Source organism: Netta rufina (assembly GCF_964035555.1).
Source record: "Netta rufina genome assembly, chromosome: 8".
Lineage (NCBI taxonomy): Eukaryota > Metazoa > Chordata > Aves > Anseriformes > Anatidae > Netta > Netta rufina.
The window spans coordinates 30,740,255-30,761,677 of NC_140131.1; the positions used below are offsets into that span (position 1 = coordinate 30,740,255).

At 38.1% G+C, this 21,423-nt stretch overlaps 1 protein-coding gene across 3 annotated transcripts in view; it reads left to right on the forward strand.

Moving 5' to 3' along the window:
* The window catches only part of ARHGAP29 (Rho GTPase activating protein 29), a 57,912-nt gene extending 42,327 nt beyond the window's left edge, over positions 1–15,585 (forward strand). The window contains exons 7-24 of one of the 3 annotated variants that reach the window (XM_084291425.1): positions 263–400; positions 684–748; positions 1,235–1,345; positions 1,473–1,553; positions 1,859–2,047; positions 2,289–2,426; positions 4,604–4,794; positions 6,627–6,793; positions 7,334–7,462; positions 7,599–7,697; positions 8,860–9,023; positions 9,236–9,424; positions 9,580–9,717; positions 11,221–11,453; positions 12,165–12,471; positions 12,635–12,743; positions 13,109–13,222; positions 13,734–15,585. In XM_084291425.1, the coding sequence (XP_084147551.1) occupies positions 263–400; positions 684–748; positions 1,235–1,345; positions 1,473–1,553; positions 1,859–2,047; positions 2,289–2,426; positions 4,604–4,794; positions 6,627–6,793; positions 7,334–7,462; positions 7,599–7,697; positions 8,860–9,023; positions 9,236–9,424; positions 9,580–9,717; positions 11,221–11,453; positions 12,165–12,471; positions 12,635–12,743; positions 13,109–13,222; positions 13,734–14,635 (3,464 nt within the window). In that variant the 3' untranslated portion in view covers positions 14,636–15,585. The remainder of the gene's footprint in view (positions 1–262; positions 401–683; positions 749–1,234; positions 1,346–1,472; positions 1,554–1,858; positions 2,048–2,288; positions 2,427–4,603; positions 4,795–6,626; positions 6,794–7,333; positions 7,463–7,598; positions 7,698–8,859; positions 9,024–9,235; positions 9,425–9,579; positions 9,718–11,220; positions 11,454–12,164; positions 12,472–12,634; positions 12,744–13,108; positions 13,223–13,733) is intronic. The other 2 variants (XM_084291427.1, XM_084291426.1) reach the window with 2 other exon arrangements.
* Positions 15,586–21,423: the final 5,838 nt, after the last annotated feature.

Consider the following 21,423-nt stretch of genomic DNA (forward strand, 5'->3'; position numbering starts at 1 on the left):
TCTGTATGTCATTGATTAGGTTTTTTTGGGGGTTGATTTCTTTAAGAAAACTATGCTGGCCGTATGACTAGTCCACATAAAATACTATGACCTGTTAATTTGTTCTAAAACCTCTGTCAGTCCTGTTTAGAGTCAACTAGCATTAAAGAACACCTCAAGATGAGAGCTGCTTAAGTATTCACAGTTGGCTAATACTGGCTTTGCTCTCAGTGTGTGGTCGTGTCTAAAATTCACTTCTTCGTGTTTGATGCTTTATTTTCAGGACATCTTCGAGCAGAGGAGGTTGATAACATGCTTCTAAGGAATGACAGTGGAATTGAATCAGCTCTGTCATATGCTAAAGCATGGTCAAAATATACCAAGGATGTAGTCGCGTGGGTAGAAAAAAAGCTTAGCTTGGGTGAGTGTTTTTTTTTTTTTCTGGCATTTAATCAGCATTGTCATGATAGAATTAAATCTGTTGTCAGGCCCCTGTGCTGCAGACTGTCAATAATGTGATTTCTAAATTAGTAGCTGTTCCACTGAAGTGGACAGACTAACACCCATTTCCTATAATTAAAGGTTTGTAACGAAGTGAAGGTGGTCCCCTCTGTAGCCTATCTGTTAGAGGAAGAATGTAAAAAGCATTTGGAGGTGGTATAATTATCACAAACAGTTAATTATGTGATTTATTTTCTTAACAGAAGTGGAGTGTGCTAAAAACCTAGCAAAAATGGCTGAAACTGCTAAAGCTGTTGTCGGACCCCAGGTGAGTATGACTTAAGAGCTCTTTTTAAGTCTTAAATATGCATTAGATGACTTGAGAAAAAATGAAACTTTGTGGACAATGAAGAATATATTTTTAAGTTGATACAGAATTGATTTATACTGCAACTCACTATAAAAGATCTGTTACATTTTATCTCTTCCCATTCTCTATGGAAATTTGGATAAATAATTTTTTGTTGAAAATACAGAGTAGCCTTATGGTATTCAGTGTTGTTTTTTTTTTTCTTTCTAACGTCTTGTATGTTGTGTAATTTGGACTTGCAGACCTGCCTTCCCAAGTTTTTTGAGTAAAAATGAAAGATAGCTGAGAAATCCCACTTTCAGTATTCATCCCTAACTGACTTCCACACACACATTAATATTGTATTAAACAGAATTGAAAATTGAGTTTGATTATACTGACACTTAGAACATTGGCTCTACCTTACCTAGAACACTTATGTTTTGTTCTTTTGTATAATTTTAGGATTATATGCCATTCCAATCAATATTTCTTAATGCTTTTCAAAATGATATTGAGAACAATCAGCTCTGGCAACAAACAGCTGCTGCTCTCCAGTCTAACAAATTTGTGCAGGTAAGCTTACAGAAACTGACAAATACTGTTTGGGTTTGTAAAAGGTTTTGCAACATCATGGCTTATTTGAAAGTACAAACTTGCAATCTGTAAGTCTTGACATATTTCTCTAATATTTCCTATCTAGCCCCTTCTGGGAAGAAAAAATGAGTTGGATAGACAAAGGAAAGATATCAAGGAACTTTGGCAGCGAGAACAGAAAAAAATGGTTGGTATTTTTCATATCTAACAGTGTTCAATCTCAAATTCTTCAAAAGGTCGATATTTTCAAACTGTGCTATCTAATGTTACACATCTTAATTCACATATAGAACCCGTAGGACTTAATGGAGTAGAATGTAACTGTTGATTTCATGGCATATTCCTATTTGTAAGAGGTTATCCATCTATGACTTTTGTAGTCTGAACTGAGGAGTACCGACCTGGGCATAACATAACTTTGAACATCACATTAAACAAACAGAAAATGAAAAAAAAAATGCAAAAGAAATAATTATTCTTTGCATTCTGCAGCAAGAGCTGGAAGCTGCTCTAAGAAAAGCCAAGTCGCTATATACACAGCGTCAAGATGAGTATGAAAAGGCGAAATCCTGCACCGCTCGTGCTGAGGAGGAACATCTTAGCTCAAGTGGAAGCTTTGTAAAAGATTTCAGCAAGCAACTGGAAAAAAAACGAAGGCTAGAGGAGGAGGCTCTTCAAAAAGTAAGGTTTTTTTCTTACTTTTAAAGATAAGTCTTAGCTGGTTTTGCTTGTTTTTTCCCATTGAGAGAGCATTTGTGTGAATGTTCTGTTCATAATTCTTCATTTTAATCTTGCTGTGCTTTCAGGCTTCTATCCTAAAGGAGAATCTTCTGTTACAATTTGTCATGTGTATGTATCTTTCTCACCTGTTAGTATCAAGGTTTGTTGTCCATCAACCCTTTATACATGTGTTTTTCCATAGGCTGAAGAGGCCAATGAACACTATAAAGCAAGCATAGCAGAGATTGAAGAAAAAAGAAATGATTTGGAAAGCTTTAAAAGTGATGTCTTAATGCAGCTTCGGGAGCTTATTTTCCAGTGTGATCTTACTCTTAAAGCTGTAAGTATGCTTTTTAAGATAGCTTAGGCAATAAAGTAGCTTGGCCTAATTGTTAAATAGAGCTATATAAAGGTTCTTAAGACTGAGAGAAAGCTGCGTTGATAGTATCAACTGCTTAAAATAGGAAGTTTTCAAAGGACAGAGGGCAAGCCAGTAGAAAAAGGAAAACTTTCAATGTTTGTTGTTCTTCTTTGTATTAAGAGGTATTTTTAAATATAAAAAAAAAAAAATATGCGGGTATACCCGTCTTGAATTTTTAGATGTTTTTGATGAGCTGTTGCACTGCAAGAACCTTGACTACAGAATTCATGTTAAATCTTTCTAGTAGTACTATCTCGTTACTTTGAGTACAGCTCACATTCCCGTTATTTTCATTTGTGCATTAGCAAAGACATTTGGCTCAAGTGTTTGTTAATGCACTGCACCATGGAGTCTGCTAGCCTTAAAAACTTTCCTGATTACTGCAATATCTACTGTGACTAATTTAATATACAAATGTAATGAGTGTAAATAAGCAAAAGATTGTCAAAATGTTATATCTATATATATTGTTTGTACAAAACCTGTGTTGCATTTTGCTAATAGATGAATTTTTTTATTTAGATGAGATGAAGTCAGATAGTGCTGTGTCATTGGAGGGGAGGGGACATAAAACCACAGTAAGCTTAGTAGAAGGCCTAAACCTGTCAGTGCAAGTTTCTCTAGATTGCAAATTATTCTGAAATCAACAGTTTGAGGAAAAGTAATTCTTAACAACTAATTGACATTTTAACCTTCATCTTCAACTAACACACTAGCAAGATAAATTCCACTGGCAATTGAAATCTGCTTGTGAAAATCAAAAGCCCCAAGCTTTTAGCTAGCTGATGAAGTAAGTTAGAAATTCTGATGGACAGTTAAGGAAGATGAAAGTGTTTCTCATTTACAAATAATGGAACGAGCAGGCTTGAATTCCTTACCTGGCTGCATGCTGCCTCATTAGTGCAAGCTGGTCAGGTACCAGCTTGTTAAAGGCCAAAGAAGAAGGAAGGTGTGAAGGCAAAAAATCTTTTCCATTTTGAAAAAGTTGGAGATGTGTTGTGGTTTAAACGAGCAGGCTGCTAAGCACCACACGGCCATTCACTCACTCCCCATCCACAGTGGGATGGGACAGAGAATCAGGGGCAGAGGGAAAGGTAAAAGCTTGTTGGTTGAGATAAAGACAGCTTAATAGGAAAGAAAAAGAAGGGAGATGATGATGATGATATTAGAACATACAAAGCAAGTGACACGCTATACAATTGTTCACTGCCCTCTGACGCCTATCCCATCCCCAAGCAGTGGTCCCACCCACCCCAGCCAGCCACCCCATATAAATTCTTTAGCATGATGCTATGTGGTATGGAATGTCCCTCTGGCCAGTTCGAGTCAGCTGTCCCAGCTCCTTGAGCACCTGTAGCTCTTTACTGCCAGGGCAGTATGAGAAGCTGAGAAGTCCTTGTTTTAGTATAAGTAATGCTCTGCAACAACTAAAACATCAGTGTGTTATCAGCATTATTCTCATCCTAAATCCAAAGCACAGCATGATACCAGCTACTAGGAGGAAAACTAACTCTATCCTAGCTGAAACCAGGGCAAAGCAGTAGCAGTTATTCCTGCAACCCCCTACCTGAAGCAGAAGCCATTAAGTGTCCCCTTCCCTTGTCTCTGACTTGGATAAAGTATTGTAGAAGCTTTATTTTACTTAGTGTTCTGTTAGTCTGTTTTGTTGGGACAAGGCATTTTGTCCTTTTTAATGTCTCAAGGTGATACAGAGCTGATTTGGGTTTGGAATTCCAACTACTTCATTGTAGCATTGGCTAACATTCCCAGAGGATGAAAGTTGTCATTTTGGTAGCAACAAACCTTGCTGTATAAACATTGCTTGTTTAACCCAAAGTGGGAAAACACTGGAGTTTCCTTTGGTACTTTAAGTATTTGATAACCCAGAGAGCAAAAGAGGAATACTGCCTCGTATGAAGTATTTGCAGTAGACTTCCAGGAATCTTGCACAAAACCCATCCCTACATGTGTTACTAGTTTCTAGCATTTTCTAGTATTATTATTTAAATCACTGTCTGTCATGATGCTAATTTGGGTTGAGCATAGTGAATTGAAATACCTAGTAAATCATGTACAAATTTTTCTCCTTCTAACAGGCAACAGTTAACCTGTTCCAGCTGCAGCATGCTCAGGTTGTATCTCTTCCAGTTAACTGCCAGTCCCTCTGTGAGAGTGCCAAACTTTATGACCCTGGTCAGCAGTATTCAGAGTTTGTGAAAAGTTTGCCAAAGGAAGGCGTTCCTATTGAATCAGGTTCTTTTGAAACCCATAGTTCCCAGGTTGATGGGTGAGTCCCAAACTACTTGTGGCATTTGCTTGTTTCAGAATTAAATGCAAGGCATACGTGTTTACCAGTAAGAACTTCCGGAGGAGTAAAATAGCATTGAATGAATCTTCATGTTTTATTTTACCATTCTTTATTTCTTTGGCACGTAATTTGGTGGTTGATTATGTGTAATTTTCACATTCAAACATGACAATGCTTGCTAAAACAGTGACAACTGCTATGTTAAGAATTCACTTGTTACTACTTTAATGTAGATAGTAGTTAATATGAAAAATAAATTTTGAACTCTAAGGTTTACCAGTGTGGTGTGGCAGTAATATCTGATAATTTGTTTTAGAATGCCTGGGAAGGTACTTTTCTCCTTCTGCAGGCCTTGCTACTGTACATTCTTGTATATGGTTTAGGTTTGGAAAACTTCTGGCAGGAAGTTTTGTTTGATTTCTGTCTCTTGCTGTGTGACAAAAAAGTTCAAGTCCACACGACCCTTTGTTATATAGCTAATTATTTTTTCCAAGCAGTATGAAATAGCAGCTTTTAATGTTAATCTATTAAAGGTATTGCTAATGTGGAAGTAAAGACAGCAAGACAAAAAGATCTTGTGTCAGTATGCCAAATGCTTTTTCCACCTTTAACTTGTTATAAAATAGTCATCTTGGCACTAAAGTACCAGAATACTCATTCCAGTCTGTATGTTTCACAGTTGTACAGGAAAGTGTCGTCATCGTCTTTCAAAAGAGAACTAAATACAAAAACCTAATGCTTGGGTCAGACTTGTACCAACAAAAGCCAGGAAATTCAAAGTTAAAGCTGAGATTCTAAGTTCTTGTCTGTCAATTTCCTGCCTTTTAAGACTTGATTTAGACATGCTCATAAACTTTGACTTACGGGATTTAACCATGCAGCTCCCCAAGAAACTGATGAGCATGAAATCTCAAACTCTATTTATGGTCTCCTAGCTCTTTAATGCTTAAGATTAATAGGAGCTTGTTTTTTCTCCTCCCTACTTCCCTCTTGTTTTCTTTGACATGGCCTTGTGATTCTTCGTGCACTCGAAGTGATCATTTGTATTGTTCAGGTCTGCATTTATTTAAGGGATAGTAGCTTGGACAAATGCATGTTTTAGTGTTTCTTAAGTCTGTTATTTCCTTCAGCTGCACAGGGTAAAACTGATTAAGCAACAACTTCCTGACAGCTAAGCTTGGCCAATAGGCCATTTTGTCCACAGAGTGCTTCAGCCTTTCACATTAGACTGCTAACTGTTTTTTATCCTCAACTTGAGAACAAATATTTCACAGTGGACTTAATATCGCTGGTAGCTTCAACCTATTTTCTGTTTTTTTTTGTTTTTTTTTTTAAGCGAGTATTGGTTGTGCAGCAGTATCTAGTAACATTTTAACATCTATATGTTTATAGATGAATAGGGGTAATGGCTGAGCAGAGAATCTTTCATATGAAAGGATTGAGAGTAGATGCAATAGCCACTAAATTTTTCTGGTCTTCAGCTAAACAGATTTGCTGTTATTTTCAAAATCTACCAGAGAAGTCATAAAACCTTGCAGAGATGTGGAAAAGCTGATTTACATGAAAGGAAAAAAAAAAAAAAAAAAAAGAAATTGCACTTCATTAATTAGAAATAAATGGCCTTTTTTAATTTGGGCTTTAGTAATTACAAGTAAAAAATACATGTTCATGAACATTAATGAACAACAGTGTTCATTAAATAAAGCATTTTTAGCCCTCTGGCATTGGGGGGGCGGGAGGAGGGGAACAATTTTGTCTTTTGTTCAATTCTGTTTTTATCCACTATTCAAATTACTTTCTTCTTTCCAAAGGGTTTTTAATAAGCAATCAACCAACAGTGTCCATACATCACATGGTAACTTATCGCAGTGTTCAGGAGATTTTCCATCCCAGATGTTAGATGATGTGGGAAGTCCAATTTACCATCGTTCGCAAAGGATTGGAGAAAAGAGATCATCCAGCAGCACAGATATCCAAGGTAGTTACTTTATTTCAGCTTTGTATTTTGGCTGCAGTTCAGTCCCTAAATAAAAATATCAGGAAAAAAATAGGTGCTTGATGTCTCACTGATAGAAAATTAGCAGTGAAAGGAAAAAATGCATTTTAAAGTTTGAAGCCTGAAAACAATTATGCATTCAAGCATAAGGAGAAATGGAAAAGTACGTGTATGTGTAGCTTAGATTCTTCTAGTAAGAAGGGTAAGGTGTAACTCAAACAGTAAGTTCTGTTTAGCTTAGTATATTGAATTATTTCTATTGACATTAGCAACTTAAAAAGTGTTTTTGTGAATACTGCATTGATTTCTGCTTCTCTGCAAAAGTACAAGTGTCAAGTTTTCAAAATTAACTTCTTTCATCCCAAAGCTTTTACAGAAATATATGCTGTTTTTTCCACTGCACTGCACGTTCATATAACTTTTGCAATATTTGCCTATTCAGAATCATAGTTACTTTTTTTCAATAAAGAGACTGTCACTTTGTCCTTTACATTTGGAACTTTTGGATTATCTTTCTAAAAGCAATACGAGGGCCACCACCATTCAGATCTTGGTCAGTTGGAAACCAGAGTGGAGGAATGTGCAGTGATTCTGAAAGTGCAGGAGGAAGCAGTGAGTCACGATCTATGGATTCTCCATCTGCTAGCCCAGGTATAATTACACTCACTACTGTACTAATTTTAAATCCTTTCTTTGGACTGTTTTAAATTAATGAAGACAACTTTATTAGTTTAGGGCAGAAGTGATGCTTTCAGCTTCCTGATTTTTTTTTTTGGTCATCTTCCAGGGGATTTTAAAAGAAGACTTCCACGAACACCTTCTACTGGTACTATGTCTTCTGCAGATGATCTTGATGAAAGAGAACCACCATCTCCTTCAGACTGTGGTAATGTTGTTTCCACACCTGAAAATTCCCCCAAAGATGTTTTTTGTTGTGGAATTTGTCTTTTTCTCTTTAATGCTCTCAAGAAAAGTACAGTGCTGTGGTTACCAACAGTGTAGTTTTTCAGTACAGTGTATTTTCCACTTGATGTTGAAAGATAACGTTCAAGTCGTTTTAATGAAGTGGTGCTGAACGGACCATTTCTAACGTTCATGTGAATTTTTTACTGTACAAAGATGAAATTGCCACAGTTACTGAAGCCTGAATAACTGGATTATCAGAAATAATTCTAAGGGATATCTGCAGTACCTGCAAACTAGTTCAGCTATATTTGTGGCACTGTTCATTAGAGCATTTAGGAAATCCTTTAGTTAGTCCTTATTTCCTAAATATATACTCTGCCTTCTATGAACGAGCGTGTTGTTAATACTACTTTAGATTTAGATTTAAAGCATGGCAACATACCAATTAATGCAAACTTTCACTTGGAATAGTATCTAATCACTATTTGAGCATTCAAGAAGCTTTCTGGGCTTTCTAACTGTATGTATTACTTTCTTATGTTCTACAGATTAAAATCTTAATTTTTGTTTCACAGAACTGTTGATAATTTGGAAAAAAAAAGTTATGAAAAGCGCCAGTTATTGTGTTGTAGAATCCTCTAGTATTTTGATATCATAGGAGACTGAGAATTAGTGACTGGGGAGGAGTCATTGTTTTATGAGTTCTGCTGTGAGTGTGTATTAATTCTTAGCATATGCAGCGTATGCTTATGAAGTACTTCTGAAAGATTAGACCGAACTATAGTGTAATCTTTCATATCCCGGTACAGGACTTTAAAGTAAATAGAAAGAAACTTGCCTGATCTGCAGGTTAGCTGGAATTAAATATCCTAGTGTTTTCACGTGCCATTGATAGAAGAGAACTGAAATACTTTATGCAAAACTATTTGATTCTACTTCCATATATTAATATTTGATGGTTAATCTGTTAAATAAACTGTAACAATGCTTTGCTTCCTTGTCATTGAAATGGGTTTGGTTACTTTGATAGCTTCTGCTACAGAACTCCATGTTCTACAGCACTGTACTTTAAAAAAAAAAAAAAAAAAAGCCTATCCCAATAGTTGATATTACAATGACTGAGACAAAAAAAATCTCTCCAGGTTTAAATGATCTGACATCCGAAACCGCAAACTCTCCAGGACCTTTCAGAAACACTAGTATGTCTAAAGCAGCACAGACACACAAACTGCGGAAGCTGAGAGCTCCATCTAAATGCAGAGAATGTGACAGCTTAGTGGTGTTCCATGGAGCTGAATGTGAGGAGGTAAGTTGAAAAGTAGTTTAAATTGCTGCTTGGGATTCGTGTGAAGTTGGGAGTTTAGGGAGCTCATATTTTTCTATCTAAAAAGTATGGACTTTGTGGCTCACAGAACCTAATGAATTTTCCTTTTTGTTCATATATAGGGTGACAAACATCAGAGATTTATTGTAGTGTTAGAACGTGTCAAACCATGTACTTTTTTTTCCCTCTTTTAGTGTTCACTTGCATGCCATAAAAAGTGTTTAGAGACTTTAGCTATTCAATGTGGGCACAAAAAACTTCATGGAAGGCTTCACTTGTTTGGAGTGGAATTTGCCCAAGCTGCTAAAAATGTTCCTGATGGCATTCCTTTCATCATCAAAAAGTGCACATCAGAAATTGAAAGCAGAGCACTGAATGTCAAGGTATGCCTAAGTTTGTTTATAAAACTTACGTGTGAACGCAAGGCTCTCAAGAAAATGTTATACTGCTGGGTTTTGTCTGTATTTTAAACTTGCACTTGCATTTCGAATTACAATAGAGTTGTGCTACTCTTTTTTTTTTTTTTTTTTTTTTTCAGGGCATCTATCGTGTGAATGGAGCCAAATCAAGAGTTGAAAAGCTTTGTCAAGCTTTTGAAAACGGAAAGGATTTGGTTGAGCTTTCAGAACTCTATGCACATGATATCAGCAATGTTCTCAAGTTGTATCTCCGCCAGGTATGCACTTGAGAGGTCAAATAGAAAAAACAAAGTAGGATAGTATATTTCATCGTACAAGACAAAAAAAAAATTCAGCAATCCTGCAGCATATGTAGGTGACTTGAATGCCTTGTATATTTGCAGTAAGCTTTTTTAATTTTCATAAGGAGGCTGTGATAAGGGCAGGGAAAGATGTGAGATGGCTGACAGCTTGTATTGCAATCTAGATTCCATGTGATACGGTGTCTCCAATCTAGAATTCATGTGATACAGTGTCTCAACTACCAGTATCATACACAGACCTAGCTTTTATTTATCCATTTGTAGTGAAGCTAAACTTTTAAAAACCTTTGGTTACAGTGTTTCGGCTGTTATACCTGTACTTTAAAGCACTGCCATATTCTCATATTCTTGCCTCAATATGCAGACATGCTAAAATACTGCTGTTAATATATGCTAACAATGATTCGATCAAGCACTCATAATTGTCATAATGATGTGCTCATCATGAAAGGATTGTCCATCTTTTCCTTACAAAATGGAGATTTAAAGCTTTAGGATTGATTTTGCAACAGGACTTCAGTATGTAACTGAAAAAGATGAGGCTGGGATGTTGCCCAGTGTGATTACTGAGTCACTCAAAAACAAAGTTAACACTGAGATAAGCATTCCTTAGCTTCGTGGTCCTGTCCTATATACATCATAGTGTGATAGTTTGAGGCACTGTGCTGTGTTTTGAATACGGCTTATAACTAAAAATAGCTAACTTGTTTTTCTTCTGGTCTAATTACTTTTGTAAATGATCTGTGTTGGTTTTTTTTTAAGTAGACCTGTCCATTTTAAATGTTGAAATACTTCTAGAAACCTGCAGACATTTTTAGACAGAATCCTGAGTTAAATCCTAAAAAAAGTTACTTACACTAATTATTTTAACTAGTTTTTCTGCTTTTTGCTTTTATCTAAACTGGAGCTAGACAAGTAGCCAGGTTAGGTTTGAGTTTTTTGTCTTTTTCTGTGATTTTTTTTCTTAACATTCACTTTGTAATACACTACTGTTACACCAAGAGAATATTTGAATCGTGATTTAAAATGCTCTATGCCCTAAAATCCAATAAAAAATAGAATATGGACTAAACTGGATACCACATGTAGTATACTATCAAAGGATGGAGGAAAGAATGCTGTGTTTCGTTATCACAAATGTTTGTTTCATGCATCTGCAGTATAACAGCTTCTCTCTGAGCAATCATGTTATGGAAATACCTATATATAAGAATAAATGCTCAATGCCAAAGCTCTTGCAGTAAAGTGCTAGCAAATAATTTATGGAAAAAAAGTTTAGGAGGGAGTCTTTTACTGTTATTGAGGTTTGTTTTTGAGAACTTGTTGTTTGAGCTAATAAACAAAGATAAAACATCATCTAAGAAAATACACTAGACCAGACAAAACTGAAGAAAAACAGGAAGGAAACAAGGTAAAATTCAGGCATGAGAAGTTTCTGAAATGTTCTTATTTATTCAGCTTCCAGAACCCTTGATTTTGTTTCGGCTTTACAATGAGTTCATTGGACTTGCAAAGGAAAGCCAGAGTGTTAATGAGGAACTGGATGCTAAACAAGCTAGTCCCAAATCAAAGAAAAGGCAGTCAATCTGTATTGAACTGAATAGGATCATCATTAAAATTAAAGACCTTCTGAAACAGCTGCCTGTACCAAACTATAACACTCTTCAGTACCTTATTGGACACCTTCACAGGTGAGAAAATACTTTAAATGTAAATTGCTATTGAAAATGGAGCTGCATGCTAGATGGTGTATACTAGGAAACGACTACCCTTCTGGATGCCAGTAGAGGAAGAAGTTGCAGGATTTGTTGTCATTTGTCACTGTTTATTCACAGAAATAGTTACATGTTGTTTAGATTGTGCTGCAGTTATATTATTAGGTCCTACATTACATAACCTTATGCCAGAAGAGAATTTAATGAAATCAGGCACATTCTGACCTTTTAAGAGATCCCATGGAAAAAGACAGATTTGTATTTGTATTCATCAATTACTCTCACTAAGTGCTTCAGAAATAGCATAGAGACTTTATAGTTTGCCTAAGCATGCCATATGTGTAGTGATGTTGGGTTGAGGTCTTTGAGTTGTCACGTTACTAGATTCTAACCTGTATTTCTCCATCTGTTTGCACATACCCTTGCCTACCCTCCTGCCTCATTTATTCAAAATTCCAGATGGTCACAAATAGCACTAAATTAGACATAAAAAACACACTGAAAGGGCTTAGTCCAAGTTGCTGTTAAGTGCTGTCATCTTTGATTCTGCCTGCCACCCAAACCCACCTTTGGTATTTTTGTCTTTTAACCTCCTTAGACGTAACTTAGAATTAATACCTAAAATAATTCTGAAGTAGTGAAACCCCCTCTTACTCTTGGTTGTTCTTTTCCTCTCTCCTTATGCAGGGTTACAGAACAGTCTGATGAAAATAAAATGTCAGCCAGCAATCTTGGCATAATATTTGGCCCAACTCTGATCAGGCCACGTCAAACGGATGCTACAGTGTCCTTGTCGTCACTTGTGGATTACCCATATCAGGCACGGATAGTGGAGTTACTCATAACATACTATGAAAAGATATTTGATGTTTCGTTGCAACCACTTCTGAGCACATCTCAGTCTGAAGAAGCTGCCATTACAGTCAGAGTTGCATTATCAGGAGGGGAGAGGGAGCCACAGCAGCAGAGGAAGTCATTTGTTGCTGTAAAGGAAGTGAGTGAATTCTCTTGTGCTGATGCAGTGCCACCTGTGCCATCTTACCTTGTGTTAAATGCTACAGCATTCTGAAACACATTTCTATAAGCTACTTTTTTTTTTTTTTTTTGGAGTCTTTTCTCTTGTTCTCATTTACTTTCACTCTGACTTACATTAACAGGGTATTCTGATAGCTCCAAGTGAAAACAGAGCTTCAGAAGCAGCTGTGTTGTTCTTGGAATCAAACAACAGCAAGAATACAAAAGAACAAGTAGATATGTCTGCAACTGGTTAGTGGAATTTTATTCTTGGATGGGTGAATAAAATGCATTTAAGTGGATGCATAGATGAATTAGATTATGGTGCATATAGCTCTTCAATTCAAACAAGCTAGTCTTGCCTAAAAGCTTGCTTGTTAGTGCTTGATAAAGTGTTTTTCTTTGTAAGAGGAACAGAATTAAATCTTTCTAAAGGCTATCAGAAATAAATGTGGTTATAAAATCAATTTAAAGTATTTGTTAAGACAACACAATGGTGACTTCTTTAGGAAAAAAAAAAATGGTAAAAAACATTGTGGCCGTGGATTTCTGCAATCTACTATGATGCTATGAAGCAATATCCAGTGATAAACGTTTTGATCATTGTTGTCTCCCAGAACGTGCTTCATTACCTTTTGGTGGTAAACAAGAAGGCTCTGGAAAGAGTAGCTCTCTGACAGAATCAACAGCTGCAAGCGTTTTGGACATTATTTCTGCTCCAAAAGAGACAGGTTTGCCTATCCTACCTATAAATCTTATATAAGATTTTTGTTCTCCTGTTTGCATGCGCTACTACAGTGGTTTATTTTAACGTAGGCATGATTTCCTACACTTTATTTACATGTAACTATACATGATCTCGTAATTACAACGATTTTGAGTTGTTGTTACCAGTTTGGTGATGTTCTGTACATAGAGTACAACATTCTGAAAACTGTTAAAATCTTAAAAATGGAAAATTATCCAGGAAATGGGAGAGCACTAGCAAAAAAAAAAAAAAAAAAAAAAAAGTAATGTAGTCTCTGTCTGCTTTCTCCTTAGTCACATCTGTACAATGTCTGTTTTACTGTTATTGAAATACTAACATTTGGTTTTAGCAGGTTGCTTATAGCTATGTGGAAAGTTATACCTAAAAGCTGTTATCCTATTACAATACCAGCTGTGAGGGAGCCATTAATGAAGATTGTATTCTGTTTGTTAAAGTCTTGCTGACTTGACGAGCATCTATTTATGTGTTTTCAGGTGATGCTGTGAGTCCAGCTTCAGAAAAAGACAATGATTCATTTGTTTCTCCAGGTGAAGATGGCTGTAAAATTAACTTACTTCCTGCAAAACCTAATCGTCAAATTAACAAAGTTCCATTGCGGGTTCCAAGGACAAAACTAGCTATTCGACCTGTGAGCTTACCTGTAGACAGGATACTTCCTCCATGTGTTCTGAATGAAAGAAATACAAAAAATGCAGGAGCAGTAAGTCCGGAGAATCTCGGCAAGAGCCCTACTATTGAAGAAGTTTCAGAGGTAAAGGCACTCTCTGCTGTTAGTACCTGTTGCAGACTTTCTTGTTGTGACACCCAGATGCTGCGAAAAACTTGGGACAAGCAATATAAACAATATGATATCACAGCAAGGACAGCGATGATTGTGACTAATGTGCCCCAGGAGAACCGAGCACTTGAGAGTGGAACTGCAGGTGCCTTATCTTCATCATGCAGCATGGGTAACAATTCTGCTAATGCCAGTCTTCATGTTAAGCCATACTCTCTTTCTGTAAGGTCAGGAAGGACAGCAGCAGAAGGGAGTGGTCCTGATGCCAAGCCTGTTGCTACCTTCAGAGCATCAAGAACATTGCAGCCACCCCCAGGGACATTTTATAAACCACCCTCTAACAAATCAAAACAAAATGAAGAGAGTTCTACCGCAAAAGCTTGTGCATCAACCAGTGCTAGCTCGGTGCTTCACCAGGATAATACTGTGAAACTAGCTAGGAGCTCTGTGCCTTTATCAGGTGATCCTGGACAAAACACAGATGAACAAAAAACTAGCTCAGAGGATGCTCACCCTACAGATCTGAAGCCTACTTATCAGAGACTGAGACCAAAAAGGATCCAAGAGTTGGAACACAGGGAAGCTCATTTTGTATAGGGTGCAAGTTCCTCATGGACTGTATGCAGTTCGTTGATCTTGCCAGGGGATACTTCCATTTGTCCATTTACCCTATGCTTTCCCTTGAGAATCCCACTTCTGTGCCATATTGAAGTTATTTTTATATACGCAGCTTTTTAAAAATGGAGGGGAGGGGTGGGGAATCGTGAAGGAAGTAAGTCGAAATTTTTTGTAATTCAGTGGATTTTCATAAGGATTTATTGCATCCCAATCCAGAATACAGCTAATGGGTTCATTGGATAAGACACAGAGCTTCATTTCATTGTATGGAATGAAGTACTTAATCATAGAGAACTGACTATCACATGTAGCAATGAGGTGACCCATTTTTCATAATAGATGTTAATAAAAATGGAAGGGTTTGTTCACTGTCTAAGCATAAACCAAAGCTTGTAATTTGCTCTGTAGAAGCATTTGTTCAGTTTTATAATCTGTGCAATTAAAGCTTTGCTCCTGAAGAGACTTACTTACTGGCCAGCATGGCCCGTCATTATGTATCATATGTGTATATTTAGGCAGATATGGTTATCTGTTGACAGTTTTCTGTGTGTCACTTTGTACAGCAAAGATGCACTTACTGAGCTTTGCTATTCAGAAGCAGCAGCCAAAACACGTCTAATTTCTTGTATGTGTTAGTGAGTGGGACAAATGTTCACAGTCAGTTTCATATGGGAGCCCTTCTAGAGAGACTCAGTTGCAGTGGTGCTGTCTTTCCCAGTGGAATGAAAAGGCAGCAATTTGCTTGCTGTAGATCAGTTTTGCCATCTAACTTGGTGTAACTGAAATGAAGAGCACTGTTTCCAAGTGTCAGTGAAAGAGCTGAAAATAACCAAAAATCTGCAGTAGTAGGTGCATCTAATGGTTTTCACTTTATATTAAATGGTTTTTATGTGTACACTGTTATATTTGCTTTAAAATATATTAACTTGTTAACATTTCAGTGACTCTGTGGCTTCTATATATGGATATCTTCTAACTTATTAAAATATGGACATTTGGCCTTTGCAATAGTATAATAATACTTTTCTGCATCTGTCTTTAGGGGATGGTTACACTTTTCTTAATCAGATTACAGTTAATTTGACCCTTTCTAAAATGCTGTAGAGCACAGTTAGCATAGTACTTCCTAACAATAACGACTGAACGGACTAGGAAGAGCAAAGAAACAATTTTCAGTATGTTTAACACTGTAAAACAGAACTTTTCTACTCCATTCCTTTAGTCCTTCCTCCCAAAATACCCAAATAAATCCCACATTGCATTCAGTGGACATAATCTGATTTTAGTTTCCAGAACAAAAGATGACAAGGAAGTCGAAGCTCTGTATTGTGAGTTTATCATCTTAGCACAGAGGCACAGCCCACATACTTGTCAGAGGCCATGCTACCACTAGTCAATTCTGGTCATGGCTTTAGCCACATTCTTAGGGTGCTGCTTTGTGAAGCTTGAGGGCACCAGCCAGACAACTGCTTCTGGCCAGACTGACATTTCAAGCTGTATAATAAAATCAGAGGAATAGTATGTCTTCTTGACATGGAAGGGAGTTTCTCCCAGTTTGAGAGTAGAGGAGGGAAAAAAAATTTGCTATGTGAGCAGAAATAGCATTAATGAAATCTAGAGGCACAGTAGCAGAACATTATAGCACAGTTGTGAAAAGATATTATCTGTATGGATAAGGACTGCATGATGGCAAGTTCATTTTTAAGCTTCAGTTAAATCTATGGTCTCACTATATTTTTAGATACTTTAGCATATGTCCAGTACTGAATATGGTAATGGATTAAATTCTAATAAAAATTTTGATACTTTTAGTTAGTGGCTGTCAGGTGAATGGAGGGCCTCCAGCACTCCCCCCACACAGGCTGCTGAGATGGAGAATCAATCTGTGTGCTGGTCTGTGAGAACAAACGGATGTGTTTCTCAACCAAGGTGCAATGTTAGCTGCTACTGGCCAAGTCACCATCCTGGTTTTCATCACGTGCCATCCATGTACGTCGGGCTAGGGTGAAACGCTACTGCTGTTTTTAATGTGCTTCAGCTCTTTGGACACTTCCTGAGGCAGGCAGCTCCCCAAAGGCTGGTCTGAGCACTGTGAGGGCAGCATTGCAAGATGCAGATGTTATAATACTATAGCAGGTTATTTTTACGGTTATTTGAAAGGTTTATCCCTTTCAAAATGCGTGTCTCGAAGTACTGGGGCTAACTGCTACATGTGCTTGGTAACCCCGTAGGCGTGTTTTGTGTGCAGCAACTTCTGACAAGCAGGCATTTGCGGGAGGTGAGGCGCCGAGCGCCGACGAGCAGTAATTGGGGGACCGGAGGCTGCGACCTCTTTTTAAAAGTATTTCTAAATTTTTCGTTAGCCGCTGTATCTCGGTTTCAAGCCCTTCTGGCGGTGGCGCAGCGAGGCCTTCCCCCCCCGCGGGGAGAAACGCCTCAGCGGGCCGGAGGCGAGGGGGACGTGGCGGGGCGGGCCCCCAGCACGGCTGCGGGGGTAGCAGGGCCGTAAGGCTGACGGGAAAGCCGCTGGTTTTCTTTTTGACTGGAAATGTTACGAATGGGCCCTATTGTTTGTTTCTATTCTGGTGCAAATTTCTCCAGGTCTTGCGTTTGGAGTTGCTTCACCGCAGCCGAATTGCTGCAATCCCATCCACCTCCCTCAGGTGACGGGACTCCGGGTCACGCAATGTGCGAGCCCCCTGCGGCTCGCCGCCCTCTTGGGAGGAAACCTTTCTGTGTCAGATTTGCTTGGTAATTAGGTTTTCTGAAGTTGTAATGCACTGCCTCATCCCTCTTAAAGGTTTGTCAGAGTACTGACTTCCATAATTCCCTGACCTAATTAGTCATGACAGCTGTTTGTTTAGCAGGGCCCCTAATGCTACCAGAACTACCCTTCTGACACCATCTTTTCAAATGCACGGTTTGTTCGGATCTGAGGGAAAATCTTAAAGGAGTATCAGCTTCTTGGTACATATACCGTGTTGTGCCTGTCCTGTTCAAACCGAATATAAGGGAGGTTTTTTATTCAGGAGTTCTTAAAGTTGCAGATTGAGCTGTTCTGCATCAAGCACAGGATTAAAACAATCTTCTTATCACTGAGCAGTGTTATTCTGCATCTAAGATCCGTGTTTCTCTGCAGCCTAGCCGAACGTTTCCTTCAGAAATCTTTCACTTTCCCATAGCACAGCAGTGCTCATGCATGAGGTAAGCTTTTGTGGTAAGTTTTCCAGTATTTTATTGCTTCTCTTTAAGTCCTTGTTTTGCTTGCAAATCCATGAATTCTTTAGCTCCTGTAGTGTAGTAAAGGCCTAATTGAGGTCATCTGAAAGCCAGCACAAAATGCTGTGTGAATGCTGACAGTGTGTGTATGCTAACATTGGTAATCTAGTTCAGATCACGTTTGTACTTTTTAAGTGACTCCTTTACATATTCTCTGTGATCTCAGCACACAAGCCTGACTGGTTTTGGATGAGATTAAACTGAGACGTGCTTCAGCAGGGTACCTGATGTGCTTCAGTTGCTAATGTGTGGTCTGTGGGGCCAGACTGGAGATACCTGAAGCAACTGAGACACCGCGTCTGGGTGCTGAGCCCTCAGCACTCACTCTTTCACTCTACAGATTTACTTCTATATGGTCATCATGCTTGTTAATGTACACAGACTTACTGTGCTGGCAAAATGGGACAAATCATTTTGGCTTTCCACTAGCAAAGCTTTAAGGCTGGTTCTGTGATATTTAGAAATAATGCTATTTTATATAAGCATGTCAACACGTAAATAAGTTATATAGCAGGAGGCTTCAGAAGAAGTTTCTATCTGCATGCCCCTTCTTCTTTGTAGAGGAAGGAGAGTTTGGCTTCAGATACAGATGTGTGGGATCTTGAAAAGTATTTTCACTCACAGATAGAAGAAAAAGGCATCCTAAAGCTCCCAAAATGTAAAATGTTAGAGAAAGGCAAATGCTAGGAAAAAGCCCTTGTGTTCCTGGTTGGCAGAAGAGTTTCTAAGTGAAGTAAACCAGGTTATGCTAGACTGGAAAACATTCCTTCTGAGTTTGTACTTTGGTATGCTTTGCAATTGTTTGATCACTGCACGTCCTGTGTAGATAGGGGTCATTAGCCCTCCACTGAGTCTACGTGTCACAGGATCTGTTTAAGGTGCCACATTTGCCTGTTTTGAAACGTGGAGGAATCTGTCTGATTCTGTTTGCCTTTGATTTCTAGGAGCATGCACCTTTCAAAAAAATGTTTTTCTGGGGTTTTTCTTATTCTCTGATTTCTTGCCAGTGCACCCCTCAAATCATTCTGTCAGTAACGTTATGAATTGTACAGTTTTCACTAGTTTCTGTGCACTGATTTCTTTGTGGTCTTTTCAAGTGGCACAACTCAGTTCTCTTTTTGTCTCTTTTCTTTAATTCTTTCACTAGCTGCCATTTCCAAGAAATACCATTTGACCCCAACTGCATATTTTTGTCCTTCAGGTCATGCCTTATCTGATTCATAGAGGCTTCTGAAGCCCAGCAGGAAAAACATGAAAAACCTTCCACTTGGGTTTTCCACAGGAGTTTAGGATAACTGGATGCAAAAATTACCTTAACTCAGAAAATCCCATCCTGACTGTGTGCAGCATAGTTTTCTCGATGTGCACACAGTGTATCTGCTTGTCTATAAGGTATGTTTACACACACGCTCCTTTGGTTTTCCTCAGCAAAATTGTGTTAGCATTTAATTGTGTTAGTTTTCTAGTGAGGCACTGTCTAGGAACAATCTAGTAAGAAGATTCCTTCTATGTAAGAAGGAACAACTCACCAGTTCAGAAATTGTCAGGATGCTGGAGAGCATTATTCTTGAAAATTAGAAGTGTTGGCCCACGAGCACACCCAGTACACAAGTGTGCATATGTTCCAAGCTATCTTTGCAGGTAGTTTTAACGTTCTAATAATTTTAGAGATTTTTTTTTCTTGTGTTGCTGGAGGGTTTACTAGAGATGTTTTTATAATTTGCTGAACAAACAGCACTTAACCAGTTTTGACTTTATAGTCAAAATCATTTTGACTTTGTAGTCAGAATTCAGGAATAAGTTAGGAAATAAGAAAACTAATAAAATACTGACAATGCTGAAACTATGGCACATGTAGGTGAAGTGATGTTAACATTTAATTAGGTCTTACAGTGTCCGTTATGACTCATTTGGGCCTTTGTTTTCTATAAATAGTGCAATCCCAGCCTTACTCTGGCAGAACACGTATACTGTATGAACATGTATACTGCATTGCATTTATGTGTTCATGAATGTACAGCCCAGGGAACTTTATCACGCGTTTATTGTAGGCATAATACAAGGACTGTAATCAAATCTGTATTTCCACTTGCCACTTTAGCCATGTTTTTTTTTGCTGCTGCTAGCAACAAACTACAGATTAGGAAATCCCTAAGTGATGGTGACAACTGTAGATAGAGCTACCAGAGAAACTGTGCACAGCGCGCTTTTTAAGCTGAACCATATTTTCTCCTCCCCTGTGAACTGGTAGGCCCCACATAAGCTTTCTGTGTTTACTTTTGAAGATCCCACTGTTTACAAAGCAAAGGTGGGTCACAGATAGAGCTGATGTAGTTGAACGTAGAAGAAACATAACACATCATTATCCTTGTGATGTAAAAATCTAATTAGGAGAGATTAGTTTAATCTGTTAGAGCTGTCTCTGCATACCATACAGGCAGCAAAAAAATAGCAATTTTCTTAAAATAACTTGAGCTCATCTCAAGGCTAAAATGTTTGTTTGCTGAATAAAAGAGTTAAATTGTCTGATTGCCTCAGACATAGTAGCAGTGCTTAAGCACAAGCTGCAGCCTAATAGCAGCCCTAGTTTCTCTGTTTTGCAAAGCCATTAGTCAGAGTGGACTTCCCTCTGCAGGTTCATAAAGCCCCTTATTTCTTTGTTAAGATTGCAGCAGGGCTGTGATATGAACACAGCCAAATGAAATTAGACCAAGGCCACGTTTAAAAGCTGAGGTGGCCAAGTAATCCTTCCTGAAGAAGGCCTGCTTGAAGTCGTAGGTTTAGGCAACAAATCTGTGCAGCTGCTTGAATGTCCTGAGATAGTCGTGGTAAGGAAGCAGGGTGCTAAGTGCAGTGCTGTGCTGTCAGAGCTGTGGTGTGGTCTGATATAAACTTACAGATTATCAAATTCAGTGAAGCAGAGTTCTGTGGAGGATTCCCAAAGGTCTCCCAAGAGCCCTACAAGGGAGAAAGAAATGGGCAAATGCTGACACAACTTTTTTCATTATTTTTTAAATAATGAAGGTTGGGGTAGTGATCAACTCCTACTTGGAACAACAGCCCCAGTGAGGCAGCGAAGGACGTTACAATAATGCTCGTACAGAGCCCCTGCCTGACAGAAATGCTGGTGGGGGTCTTCGCTGCATTGTTGTCTATTGAAACCCTTAAAGATGAAAAATCATTTGTTTAAATTTGTTTAAAAACAAACCAACCCCTTAGTGTTCATTCAGTGCTTTTTTGCTTCTGTGTCTGACCTTTAACAGATACTAGTTGGGGATAATTTATCTTGGAGATGTGCACTGAGTCATTTAATTCTAATATGTAACTGGATATAGTAAATATTAGTTGAAGGACAAAGCTTGCTGAAAAGTTCTCTGAATGCATCTCTGGAGGTGTGAACTAGAACACATTCAGCCAGGTTGTATTCTTATATACACAGCTTACTGTGTTCCTATGAGAGCTTGCAGCTTGCTGACATTTTAGAAGTT